This window comes from Anabrus simplex, chromosome 6 (assembly GCF_040414725.1).
Source record: "Anabrus simplex isolate iqAnaSimp1 chromosome 6, ASM4041472v1, whole genome shotgun sequence".
NCBI lineage: Eukaryota > Metazoa > Arthropoda > Insecta > Orthoptera > Tettigoniidae > Anabrus > Anabrus simplex.
In genome coordinates, this window is record NC_090270.1 from 136,994,835 (window position 1) to 137,009,989 (window position 15,155).

At 38.1% G+C, this 15,155-nt stretch overlaps 1 protein-coding gene across 2 annotated transcripts in view; it reads left to right on the forward strand.

The window, feature by feature from the left end:
* LOC136875558 (uncharacterized) overlaps nt 1–15,155 on the forward strand; it is an 83,156-nt gene that overhangs the window by 51,141 nt on the left and 16,860 nt on the right. For both annotated transcript variants that reach the window (XM_068228068.1, XM_067149108.2), the window contains exon 4: nt 5,171–5,237. In XM_068228068.1, the coding sequence (XP_068084169.1) occupies nt 5,171–5,237 (67 nt within the window). The remainder of the gene's footprint in view (nt 1–5,170; nt 5,238–15,155) is intronic.

Consider the following 15,155-nt stretch of genomic DNA (forward strand, 5'->3'; position numbering starts at 1 on the left):
GAGACGCAATAGAAGCTCTATTTAGTGCTGTGAGATTAGGTGTTGATATGATATGACTTACGCACGCACTGCGTTATGTGTTATAAAACGTATCCTGAAATCTGGTCATGAACAAAGGGTCAGTGAAATAGTGCACTGCTGGTAAATAACAGTAAGAAAAGGACTGAAAAGGTGCTCCGTTACTCGTGTCGAGAAAATTCTGAAATTTGTATGTACCATGAAGTAGTGGGGTGATCCTAATATAAGTACTGTAACTGGTGTGATTGTATACATTTTACGTATCTATATCTTAAGCCAAGCTCAAATGTGAAATGTTAGTTTCTGTATGCGCCTTATCTTCTCAATTAGTAACGTGTTAAGGATTTTTTTTCATTTTTTATTGGTGTTGCGGACGAACTCTCATTTAACCAACATGTGCTCTGGGTGCGGTAAGTGCTGCCATCTGCAATGTCGCGGTAAACGCAATTCTCGCGGCACAGAGCAGGCAGTATATAGAGATTGAGATGGCGGTGCTTTAACAATAATTAATGATTGAAATTATATTGAGTGCATGGCCTTGAGCAAAAAGTAGCTACCAGCTGTGCGTATAAAAATGCCAATATAAGTAAGACTGTTGTCTTACGACACCTGAGAAATTCAGAATATCTGAGTGATCACATTAATCTGAAAGCTGGTCAAAATCAGACTAATAATTGAATCTAAATACCTAACATGAATATTTAGATAAATATTAAAGTTATCAAAAATAACAAAGTTGAATGTACGAAATTTCGGTAACAAAAGTTTACATCGTAAAGTTACAATTTGGATCAGAAATTCTTAAATTGGATCTTACAGCACTCAATTCTCTGACGGGGAGTAAAAAGTTCAAAGAAAATTGTAAAGGACCTTTGTCCAGTAGCCTCATTATCCAGTAGTAAGCTGCAATTAAAAACCTTCATAGACGAACCAGCCGACATACAAATAAAATGTGTCCATGCCAAGTATTAGATACGACTGGTTAAAATAGTCAATAAAATCTCAGTAGGTTAGCGCATATCTCGCTATGAAGAAAACCAAAACCTAGGCTGGTGTTCATTTCGTGTCTGAAGTGAAAAATACAAAGGCCGGCCAAGCCAAACATCGAGTGCTGCAACGTTGATTGATGAGTCATACTTTAGCGCTCAACACATGAGCGAAAGGTGAGGTGATTGACCTCGAGCAGAATGTAGTGAAGTACATGTTGACGAGAAGCCACTATTCCAAATGCGTGTGGACAAGTATGTTGCCTAAATGAAAGTGCAACATAGGAGCTGCCGTAGAGTACTAGCGGTGATTCCGGTAAGACCCGGAGAGTGAAGGTGCAGCATTCCTGTAGACTTGATCCTTAAATAGTGCTGTAGAAAACTCCAGGACGCAATATAGTGCTGTAAAACTAACGGAAATAATTATAAACCTGTACATGAAAATCTTGACAAAAAGTACAAAATAGTGAGGAAAAGGGAGCCCAGAAAGAATATTTTAAAAATTTCCAATTAATTAATATAACAAAGGCTAAAGCCAAATAACTGAAATGACCAATGAAAAAATAGAAAAGCGCGGAAGACTGCATTCTCAGTACCAATCAGAAAGGAAGTTGCCGGTGACGCAAACAGTCATGTCAAGGTGATGTACCCAATCAACAGTCAAGAAAGAATGATGTAAGCCAGCGAAGAGAAGAAAGAAAATTTGCAAGCAGTGTTCGCATGAGCTGCGACATGATTGCACATCGAAGGGAACTTACAATAAATTAACGAAAGTAACCAGACCGAAACAATTAAGGTAAGAACAACATATAACATAAATTCAGACAAATAGGAGAGGTACAAAAAATAGCGAAAATTACCAGCGAATCGTACGTTCATGAACGCATGAACCAGTGTGGATTCGTGGAGTATCACCACTACCACAGTCAACTGTCATGGAATACAACATATTTGTATAACATATTTATGATGGTCAAGATGTTGATTTTCATAGGGAACCTGAAATATTTGTTCTGAATGAGTAAATTTATAATACCAATAATGTCCAATAATGGACCAACTATATTATAGACTGGTAGCAGATCACTAGTGAATTCAGTACTAGACAACAACGATCTGTTAGCAGCTATGCCATTCAGAACCATCTGCTTGCAGTAGACTACAGGAGTCTCCATTCCACAGATTAACCTTTGCTTACTGCATGTCAGAAGAGCTAATGACTGAGATGGGCAAAGGAAACACTGCCTAGGACTGTTGAATAATGGAAAAAATTTTGCCTGGTCAGATGAGTTGAGGTGCCAGTTGGTACACGACGACAATGGTTTGAGCGTGTCACCCAGCTTGTGAGACAATGGATCGCTCTTGCCAAAAGGTTACAGCTCAGCTGGTGGTGGTGGTGGTGGTGGTGTCCTCGTGCGAGTACTGTTCATGTGGGATGAAATGGGACCCGTGATATATCTGCCTACATCCCTCTCCAGCGAATGTTACAGGGACCTTCTGTCTGATCATGTCCACCAATATATTTGCCTCTCGCACTCTGCAGGAAACCTTTTCCTGTAGCAAGACAATGCACCGGCCTCTCGCTCCCGAATTGTGGCCAATTCGTTCCACGAACATTCCACAGACATGAGTATTCTTGCTTAGGCCTAAAGGTCACCAGACCTCAATCCTATTGAGTGGAGAGGGATCTGCATATCCTGGACCCTACTCCGACCCATCTCCATGCGTTATGGGATGTTTAGTCATTGATCAGTATGGCCATCGCCCTCTACTATGACTGCACTAATACGCCTTCTCATTCGCCCAGTCACACATGTAAACGAGCAAACACAGCGTAGTAACAAGTTCAGGCGCTTGGAGCGCTGAAAAGCTGCAATTAGTCTGCTTGACGAGACACGCACAGTGATCGTTACTAGTAGTGCTGGTGTAATTTGAGCCTGTGTTTACCTTATTTGGCTTCTTTCGTTGACCGTGAACCGTTTTAATGTTTAGGTACATAATATTGTTTACTACTGTGTGCCTTAATGTAAGATGAAAAGCAGATCGGCAAGTGGGATTTCGTTTCATGAATTTACTTTCAACAAGTAACAACGTCATAAATGGCTAAATGTTACTTCAAAATGGAATTTCTCGCCGAATTTCAATTCAAGATCATCGAAACGATATGTTTGCCACGCCCAATAAATCCACACTTTCACGCTACATAGAAGATATAAACTGCGAGACTGGTATAATACTCTTAGTAAAGGAGCTCCTCTTAGCGGAAAGTCAGTGCCTAAATGAAGAAGAGAGATTGTGATTGTTGGTAGTCCAGAGAGCAACAGATGTTATAAATTTGACAAGAAACTCGACACCTCCTTTCAACAGTAAGACGCTTCATTCCATGTTAAGCGAATAAAAACTACTGAAGATGACTGTCATGCAAGCGAAAGTAGAAATCGAATTACCCTAGTCAGTAACCTTTTCTCATTTTATAATTTCTACTTTGACTACAAAATGAAGGTTACAGCAGCATTTTTTCTTGTTTAAGAGGCTTCCGGGCACAGAGCTACATACTTTAACACTCAAAACAATAAAGGAATTCGAAGCTTGCGGTTTTTTCGTGTTGCACATTGTGAGTGACAATCGTAAGACTAATGTTAGCAGGATATTAAGAATGTCTTCTTCAGAATACATTAAACCGAAGATCTGTTATCCTGTTGATAGTGAAATGGCTCTTCTTGCTTTCGACAAATGGCACATTATGAAAAGTAAGAAATTCCTTACTAAAATGTCTGTGTTTGATGGTTCCCAGGAAATGAAAGGTGATTTTTATCAGGAAACTTTATCAGATGCAATCAATTGAAACTGTGAAACAGGTTCATTTTTCTTACATGCAAAAACATCGAGCCGTCTAAGTTTAAGAAAATGAATGTGTTGCGCGCGAAAGATATTTTCGCGACTGAAGTAATAACAGCCCTGTAATATTTAAAAGACCCTTCGTATACAGATATGCACGATTTTTAATGCAGGTACCACTGACAAATACAAGTTATCGATAAAAAAATTGATTCGACATACATGTCAGTAGCACAAATATAGCAACATTGCAGCCGGACAAGATGCTTGATTCTTTTGACAACCAAGGTGTTCAAACAGTGCTAATGGACTTGATTTATATAAGAGATTAAAACAACAGGCTGCAGTACCTATCTGATTTGCCACTGTGGATTTTGAAATTTCTTCATGATTTTGTATTGAAAGCACAACCATTTGTGCACAAAAATCCTGATGCATCTATAAGTGACTATTTAGTGGCTGTATTGCGTTATTATCCTCACTTCAGTTATCCTGAAATCGGACATTCATAGTTGTTGAGCGAAGTTATTTGCGAATGTGCTATTCCTGTATTCTTAAATAATATAGCCACATAAATAACAGTGATATTTGAAAGATTTGAACACGGCAACGCGAAACACTTAAACAGAAAAGTGTGTGAATATAATTTACTACCTGCCGTTGACATTATTTTGTACAGTTTTCCGCTGCGGAGAGGCACGTTCTTCGCTGAATTTCTTTAAGGTGTAAGGTGTGTTTCAGATATGTTTTTTCAGTGATTGCCTATATATTTGAATAGAAATATACTAAACACTTAACGTGTGTTATAATGAACAATCGTGTTTCAATGCCAGCGAAGCAGCGCTCGGTGGTAGAAATGGGAACTAGGCCCATATCGCACATATTGCTGTATTGGGAAGGCGTATTTATTAGCGCAGTCATAGTAGAGGGCGATGGTATGGCTCACTAATGTCTTCAATATCTTGTGGAATCCAGGTCATGCCACATCACTGCCATCTTCAGGGCAAAAGGGGTCGCTACAAGTTACTAGCCTCGTATCTCTAATTCACTTGTAATCTTTGTACATGTTTAATTATGGTAACTTTTTAATGATGTCATTACCCAATTTAAGAATTTACATCACTATATTTAAGGTTTTTTTGTTACGGCTTTTAGCTTCAGTAGAATTTCTTGGGATGATGTTAGTTGTTTTCTCTTTCATATAGCAACCACCATCTGTGGAATCTTTTGGGAACTGAAGTTGTTAATTCCTGTTACATTTTCAAGTGCTGTATTGTGGTGACTTTTTATTTCTGGTTTTCTAATCTAATGTATTCTTTTTCTTCCAGGCATGTGGAGCAGGTTACTCCAATGATTTGATCGAAAATGCCTTTCGTCAGGAATCAACTTCAGACCGTAAGTAATAATGTTATTTGCTTTATGTTCCACCAACTACTTTTACGGTTTTCGGAGATGCCGAGGTGCATGAATTTAGTCCCACAGGAGTTCTTTTATGTGCCATTAAATCTACCGACATGAGGCTGACGTATTTGAGCACCTTCAGATACCACCAGGCTAAGCCAGGATCGAACCTGCCAAGTTGGGGTCAGAAGCCCAGCGCCTCAACCGTCTGAGCAACTCAGCCCGGCCACATCGTAAGTGGTAGTGTTCTTGTCAAGTTTTTTGTCAGAAAGAAGAGTAAGTCCAATACTGGTGTTACCTCATTTTACAACAAAATACACTGAAATGCTAGTGTATTAAATACAATTCAATGGTAGTTAAGAAGAGATAAGAGATGTATGTATGCAGTAAACAACCCTTTCCAGCAACCTAGTGATGCTGTATAGAATTGAAGTCTAAGATTGTGTCTCTAACACAAAGAACTTACGGCCATGATCCTTAGACATTTACATAGTGATTTGTATCATTTGCAGACACATTACCTGCCTGGAAGTAAACATTGTCAGCATGTAAATTATTATTGTATACGGATGTGTGTGTGTTTATTTAGATATTCATTTTTTAAAGAATTGTTTAAATGTTCCCTACTGGAGATTTCACCTGAGGACGAAGTATACAGTAAAAGCAGAGAGAATTTTACAGCAATTGTTAAGAGTTGATTATATTCCTCTCCATTTTATCATTCAGACTTTGAGCATCAAGATAGCCCGTGTATGTGTGGAAGATATACTTATCAGTAGGGCCCAGCTGTTGATGACATGTCATCTTTTTACTGAGCTGTCTAAAACAATGCTGAAGCAGACATAAACTCTGGCCGGGCTACCCCGTCTTCAAATATGCCATTTTTATTTTGCATCTTTTTGCATTTTTTGCTATTTTTCCATTTTAAGAGCATTTTTTAAGTTTGGTAGATTTTTGGGACATATTTTAGAGAAATCCGCCTTTTAAGGTCATTTTTTCCCGATTTAGTCATGTCACAGCTTGATATGAGGCAGTTACGTCTCTCAGAGTTAAGAACAAGCTAGTAGTTGATACAGGATAATTTAAAATATTGAAATAAAATATTTCAGTATTGCTATTAGTAGTAGATGCAGAAGGTTATGGGGGTAGGTATGCAGATACTCTTGTTTTCGTCGCAAACCAGTTATTAGCGGAATGGAATGTTACCTGCTCTGTTGACCAAGGACAGCTGTAGCGGCGTAGAAAGGGGAAGGGTTTGTTATATTCTTGTCTCAGTTCCGCATAATTCACGACGGCGGCTTTCAAAATGCCTAAAATAAAACAGAGTGTGTCAGTGCATTTAAAACAACTAGTATCTGAATTTGGTGACAATGTTTTCCACCGATGGAAGCATATTGTTTTGCAAATTGTGTGGAACTGAAGTAGCTGCTGAAAGAAGATTTATTGTAACGCAACATATCGGTCGCGATAAACACATTCGTGCTCTTCAGCGTGTTTCAAATAAACCTGCAACTCAGCGCTTACTGCCTTCAGTTGCTTCGACTTCCGGCAAGTCCTCACAGTTCAGTAAAGAATTGTGTGATGTATTTGTATCTGCAAACATTCCGCTGTATAAACTCAACAGCCCGAAATTACGTGGATTTTTGGAAAAACATACGAATCAAGAAATACCAGACGAATCAACTTTACGTAAGAATTATTTGCTGCAGTGTTACGAAGACACATTAAACAAAATAAGATGTGAAACTCGCGGGAAGAAAATATGGGTGTCAATCGATGAAACTTCAGATGCTATGGGGCGTTATATAGGCAACGTTGTGATCGGAACTTTAGAAGTGCATACACCAGGTGAAATATTTTTATTGACTACCGAAGTGTTAGAAAAGACCAATTATTCTACCATATCAAAACTGTTCGACAGTGCTATGTTTCTCCTGTGGCCTGAGGGCATCAAACATGATGATGTACTTTTATTTTTAACTGATGCTGCACCGTATATGGTACAAGCAGCTAATTCATTGACGGCACTCTATTCTAAAATGGTCCATGTTACGTGCCTTGCCCATGGACTGCACAGATTTTGTGATGAAGTAAGGGCTCTTTACCCCAGTGTAGATAGGCTTATAGCGAATGTTAAGAAGGTTTTCTTAAAAGCACCCTCGCGAGTCGCATGTTTCAGAGCTGAAGCTCCAGACATTGCATTACCTCCACAACCTATCATAACACGCTGGGGCACGTGGTTAAACACGTGTATGTATTATTGCGAAAACTTAAAGTTAGTGAAGGAAATAGTGGAGAGTTTTGACAGTGAAGAAGCTGCAGCAATAAAAATTGCCCAGGACATGCTGTCTGAACCAAACATTGAAGGTAGTTTGGCATTCATAAAATCAAATTTCGCCTTATTGACAGCAACAATCACATCATTGGAGAAAACGGGCAAAGAAATGGTTGATTCCATTTCCTTAATCAACCAGGTGGAAACTAGTCTTAGTAACAATCGTGGTGAAATTGCTGCGGGTATTGCATCAAAACTGAAAAAAGTGCTGGACAAAAACACCGGGTATAAAACATTATGCAAAATCTCAGGCATTCTTTCTGGTGAAAACTACTGCATGGATGGGATTGAGGAGGATTTAGCAGCAAACGACCTTCCTCACTTCAAGTACGCTCCGATCACATCAGTTGATGTTGAACGCAGATATAAAAACTTGTTGGCTGATAACCGCAGATCATTTACATTTGACAACATCAGAGTGACATTCGTAGTGCAGTGCAACTCAGACTAAAGTGAACATAAACCTTTTGTTAAGTACTAGAAATCAATTTTGATTTACTTTTCAGTTTAAGCTTAAGATGTCATTTGTTAAATATTGGTGAGTTTATTATTATAAGATCATTTTTTCCATTTTATAGTGAATTTTTCGAATTTTTAGATCATTTATTAAAGTCATTTTAAAACATTTTAAGGGCATTTTAAAAACTTTTTTTACGGCATCAACATCCGGGCCCTACTTATCAGTCTCTCGATTAACAGATTAGGAAGATATATTTATCAGACTCCTAATTAACAGATTATAAGATTATTCAGTGGTCTGTCCTTTCTTCCATTCTTTCTCCCTGTGGGTAGGGGCAGTAGAATAATACCCATGGTATCCCCTGCCTGTTGTAAGAGGCAACTAAGAGGGCCCCAGGGGCTCTTCACTTGGGAGTGTGGGTTGGCAACCAGGGGCCCCTAGTTGAGTCCTGGCATTGTTTCCATTACTTGTGCCAGGCTCCTCACTTTCATCTATCCTATTTGACCTCCCTTGGTCAACTCTTGTTCTTTTCCAATCCGGACTGTTTTAGAGCATTCCAGGCCTAGGGAGTCTTTCATTTTAATGCCCTTCGTGGCATTGTTGATGTGCACAGCAGAACGCAAACTGGGAACTGCAAACGTTTATAAACTGAAACTGTATATCCGAAGGGATGATTTGAATCCGAGGAGTGAATACTGCGTCGCCCACAGTATGTTCAGTCGTGATGGTGGCTTCAGTAATATTCTGCATCAGTTTCTTGACTGGAGTCGTGTTCCGTTGCAGAGGGAAGAAGGATTCATATTCCTGAGAAAGCCAATCAGTGCCACAATCGTCCACTCCTAGATTTTCAAGGGTACTCAAGGTGACTCCAGGTTATTCAGAGGCTGTGTCGTGTTGATAGACTTGTACATTTGTTCAAGTTTAAAAACTTCATGTTTATTCCGTATTGAACCGAGAATCTAATGGAAACGAGAGGTCCACCTATTCAATACCATATAATGTTATAAGAAAAATTATAACATTTTATTATACTCGGTACCGGTTTCGATGCTGGTGTGCATCATCATCAGACAAAAATAAGAAAAATATACATAGACAAAGTTACAATAAACAGTGCATAAAGTACATACAAATTTTACAAAACTGACAAGACCTAATTAAAAACGGGATCCATAAACATTAACCTATGACCTAAACTTAAAAAATAGCACCAACTGTCTTAAAACTATGAATATACGTCCTCTTGATAAAAGTCCTCTGAATCTAAAAACATTAAACCATGTGCGAGCAGATTAAATTTGAGGACAAAAACCAATGCTTCATTATCATAAAAGTCCAAGAGCATAATTTTAATTTTGTAAGAACATATGTATAAAAGGTTTCCTGCTAAACATTCACTGAGTATTAGAGTAACCGGTGCAAGAATTAAGAAACCATTTTTCTATTGGTTAAAAATGGCTGTTATTAAAATAACACAACCAGTCAAGACGTAACAACTTCCTATTTTGCGTGATAAAACAAATGTCTTCTCTAACTCAGCCGCTTTCTTTAAGTATTAGATAGCAGGATCTTTTTAATGAAAAATTGGCGGACGCCGTGTTTCCAGGGTACTGTTCTCGGTTCATATTAGGACCTGAAGCAAATAAAAAAGAAAAGAATGTCAAGAAAGGCTTTTTTAAAAAATCTTGTCGTAAAAATTTACGTGAATAAGAGACATATATATTATGTGTTATTAGACGTTAGGGAAGACACTGAGAGCCGCAAGACACCGTGACCAATGCACCCGCGTTGGAGGGGAAGGGAGGGGGAAGCAGAACAAGGGAGGCACTGAGAAGGAGTAGGAGGGGCCCGGAGCCAATGGCAATGAAGGAAGGAGGGAAGAGGGAGGGGAATTATGCAGGGCAATGCGGCGAGAGGGCGTGGCGTGAGAACGTTTTTTGTATGCTATCAAAAACTAATTTGCTATTGGAAGCTTTACTGAGTTTGAAAAACGCTATCAAAAACTTGAACAATACTCTTGGTTTCTCAGAAATATCATTAAGATTCAAACCAGCATTAAAGCATTGATCCAGGTGAATAAAACAGCTCTCAGTGATGTCAAGCAAAGTACCTTTATTAATAACCTGTAAAACTGTGAGATCCTGATCAATGCTAGTAAAATTATGTTGAAAATCTTTCATATGCTGCCCCATTGCTGAAAACCTATTGTACCTAACTACATTAACGTGTTCTGCATATCTAATTTTGAAGTTACGCCCTGTTTGTCCAAGATAAGAACTGCTGCAGTCATGGCAGCATAATCTGTATACTCCAGAACTCCCAATTTCTTCCAACAAGTACATAACACCAATATATAAATAGCACTAAATGGAACACACACACACACACACACACACAAAATTTAAACAATTTCAATAGGTTTTAACTACTTTATCACTACAATAACACAAGAGCTCTCTCAACAGCCAACCGTTCACAAGCGCATCACCGAGCATTGTTAATATGAAAATATTCTTCAATCACGTTAACTGGCGATGGTTTTTGTTGCGATTATCTTAAGGTGTAAAACCACGTGGTCATCGGTCCACATCGACAAGGAAAGTTGTGAAGATGATTATAAAAACTGAGAAAAAATTTAACAAGGAACGCTCTCTTGAAGAATAAGACAAGAGGAAGTCTTGAAAGAAGGAAGGACTCTCTTTACATCAGATGCTCTAACATCCAAGAGTCGGATGAAAACTAAATGTGAAGGCCTACAGTATCAAAAGTTCATAAGGCGGATCAGCAGTTACATTATATTGACCATTGTTGTGATGTGATTTGTGTCTTCTGCTGCCACTCATCTCTGATAGATGGGATTGCTGCTGCCTCCCGAGTAAAACAGCCTACCTGAATATTGACAGAGATTAGCTTGAGATTTAGATAACTTTGCACATGCTATAGTTAGTAAATAATTAAAACAAAAGTAATATAAATAGTAAAAGCAGTTCTTTACATCTATAAATTTTCATCTAATGTCCCCGTATGTTACCAAAATCTGGTATTCCTCTGGCTAAGGTCGCGACCTCAGGCATGAGTGGTTCACACACTATCTAAAAATGTCTATTACAATGGCCAAGGTTTCAGGGAACTTACACTTCAACACAGTAGCGGCGATAAAGGGGGGCGAAGGGGGCAGTCGCCCCCCCACTTTGTGGAGAAAAGTTACATTTTTATTTCATTTTAGATACCTAAAACAAGGAATGATAAAAAAGCAATGGTATGTAAACACTGTTGCCTGTTACATAATTATTTTTAAATTTCTTTAAATATTAAAAAATCTTTCTTCATCCGTTAAACCTCTAGGGTTGGTTTTTTCCCCTCGGACTGAGCGAGAGATCCCACCTCTACTGCCTCAGGGGCAGTGTCGTGGAACGTGAGATTTTTGGTTGGGGGTATACAAGTGGGCAGCCTCATCTGCTATGCTGAACAGGGACCTTGTGAGGGAATGAGAAGATTGGAACGGATAGAATATCTTTCCAGCATATGCCTGAGGGAGAAGTGGGAAACCACGGAAAACCACTTTGAGGATGGCTGGTCGGAATCGAACCCAATTTTAAAAAATAGTAGGAATACGCAGAACCTATACGTCGACGTATTGTTTCCTTCCTTCTGTCATGATATTTCTCATATAACCGAATTTTCCTACTTGTTCTTTTCTGTTTCTGCTCTTGCATTTAAATGTATTTTCCTTTGTTTTTGTTGTTTATGTAAATATGTGTTATATAGGATTGTACAGCTTTTATTGTGTATATTCGTGTACTTTGCAAATAAATATTTATTTTTTTCATTTTAGATTAATATCTATTGTACATAGCTCGGATCTTTGTAATTCGGCGTTATACTGTTGCTGATCCTGAATAAATAAATACATTAATTTTAAAATGCCATTCGACATAGATAACGGATTTTTCAGCCCCACAGCAAGTAGTGGAGACTCGCACAGCAGCGTGTGGAAACGTGATCACTATCTGATGGCATAGAACCTTAGGTGCGCACATTTGTAATTGTTCCTTCAGTGAAAGTTTTATTGTATAGAATTGAATCAAAATGTCACTAAAGTATTATCATAGTTAAGATGCTAAACTGTCAGCCCTTACTTCTGTGTCGAAATCTGCTCGGAGAGTACCAAAACTTATCATTTTGTAGCTATTTTCTTTCACTTTTGATGTCTACCCCGCACTATATTCCCCAGACCACTGGTACATTTTGTTGTCTATAACTGTTTTTTGTCCCCCCCCCACTTCTAATTACCAATCACCGCTACTGCTTCAACAGACCAGGAAATAGGGTGAAACTGTCCTAGAAGTAATGGGCAACTATTGGTTAAAATTAATACTAATTTATTCAAGAAAAACAAAGAAAAACTACCACACAACAAACAAAAACATGAATTGAAATTAAATCAACAGACACTTTTAACCGCTCCAGTGTTCTGTTGCTTTGTGAAGAATTAGTATTTATCTTGTCTCAGTGCATATATCGTAGTTGAGATCTTACCAAAAATTTACGTATACGTCTAAGGGAAAAATCATATCTAGGGATTAATCTAATATCTGAGTGATTCATGCACTTAATTATTTAACACACGAATAAAAAATAAACTTATTCCCAACATGTGGATTTCAATTACTGCTTGCACACAAATATTTACCTAATGAAATCATATATGTAATCATAACGATAATGTACACACAACCTGCTAAACATAATGTCAGCACCTGCTTAACATCACAAAATAGTATACTTTCTCTCACCATTCAGCAAATCTTCTTCACATATGCTCACGACGACAAAATAACTTCAAACCCGTATTCTTTCCCAATCAAATCTCACAAATAATTTAATAATTATTCTTTTATTTCTAGATCTCGGGCTTGTTTCGATGAACATACTTTTGTATTACAAGAAATTCAATTCTATTAAACATTTTAATCCATTAATTCCTTTTTATGATCTGCAGAGGATAAAATGTCTCATCTCGACTGATTAGTGAATAGATGCGGGTGCTAATAAACAAAATATGGGCCTTTAATTTACACTTGGTAACAATCCTTGGAGCATCACAACACTGCCTTGTCAGCGTTCAATACCTCGATGGACAATTAAAACACGTGGGCCACAATACTTTGTTGAACTTCACTACCTCGACAGAAAGTCAGTTAACTAGGAAAATCATACGCTCCTTACAACTTGCACATATTACATGGGATATATTTTCTCCACTATATCTAAAGTATACATATTGAAGAAAAGTGCAAACTTCAAATTACCCCAAAGCCTGTCAACATGTCACATTCTGCATTTATGGCCTTCACCGACGATCCCTATTCTCATACAACACTCTTAATAATCTGCACACCAATTCAGAATCTCTAGCCTTACGATGAACACATTAACATCTCAAATGATTTCTAACTTTGATCACAATAACTCACTCCCATCAATCTAACATTTAACTCATTCAAAAAACATCCTAAATGATAATCCCAGATCTTATCCGATCGTTCAGCATTTAAATACATTTGATGAACATTATAACACAATAAACTCAGCTAATTCCAACACTGATTCCTCACTACATTTTATTTAAATACCTGAAATTATGTGATGACACTATACAGAAAATCAACACTCAGCACGCATTATTCCGTCTCATCAATGAACTCTCGAAAACCTGGCATCAAACCAACAATACCCTAAATCAATATGACATTATGGTATTTCCAAGAACACAAATTTTAACACAAAGAAATGACAGCAGGGCAATTCTACCAGATTCATAACAGTCTCTGACATTCACACGTTCATGCTTGCCAGCGTACACAAGAACATGCAATTTAACTTACTTTTTTCCAGATTTGACATATTTCTAGCTTGCAAACATTTCTGGTCACTACAATCCCATTGAATTATTATCCCATTATAATGACATTACCTCTCCCATATTTACATGATTTCAATAAAAATGGTTCCCATACTCTCCACAGATATATAAATGAAATAGAATGACATGGTATGAATTCACTCAGTTAATCTAATGGATTCCTATCTCAGTATGATCCGCAGCTTGCAGTTGTCTTAAATCTATACAACACACAAATCTTACAAGACTGTATTTCCATCCCCACTAAACATCTACGCAAGCTCTACATTTATATACAAACTAGCTGATGTACCTGTGCTTCACTGCGGAATTCTACATTGTATAGGGAATTCTTGGTTAGGTAGTATACACCTTGGGAGCAAGATTGTATTATATTGCATAGCTCTTAACGTTACCCTAGAAATGCGACGGGAAAGTCACCAAACGTCTTTTCTTATATGAAGACTGGTTTAGGGAATTTTCATTGTAATGGTAGGCAAGCGCCTACCATCAGTCACAATCAGATTGGGGAGTTTTCATTATAATGGGAGACATTCACTCTCCACCTGCTTTTTACATCCTCAGAAAGACAGTGGTTTTCCCAAGTGAAATGAACAGAGATCATTACAATGACGTCAGTAGGAATGGCGCAATTAAAAGCAATATGAAATACTCCATCAAATGAAAAACCACGTATTTTCTCACTTTTAACTAACAGTACAACGCTGCCGGTCTAACAGTCCAAAGTCCCAGTGCTGGAATGCCCAAGCCGCACACAGCCGTGATCCGTGAACTCTTAGTCTTTTTTTGGCAGGGGGGGGGGGATCGAATAGTGGAGAGTCCCAGGGCAAATCTATGCGCTTTTACTGATCTGTTTCCTAGGAGTACCCAATGAGTCGGAAAATCTCATTTCAGTGCACTGGCAGCAGAAAAATCTGACTTGGAGGCAAATTTTCCCTCCAAGCCATAGGAGAAAACCCCTCCTCACTGCTAATTTGGAATAAAATGAATGTAGAATTTAATAAGTAAAGAGGAAGATGCTTTACTTGAGAAACAGCTCTTTTCAGGGTTGAATTTTGAATTATTTAGTGAATTGTAGTGCTATAATTTGGAATAGGCCTAAATTGTAACTCCAGACCAGGTCATACTACTATTACTAAGTGAGCCTTTGCCAAATGTGCAAACTGCTTATTCAAAACAGCTTGTCAAAGT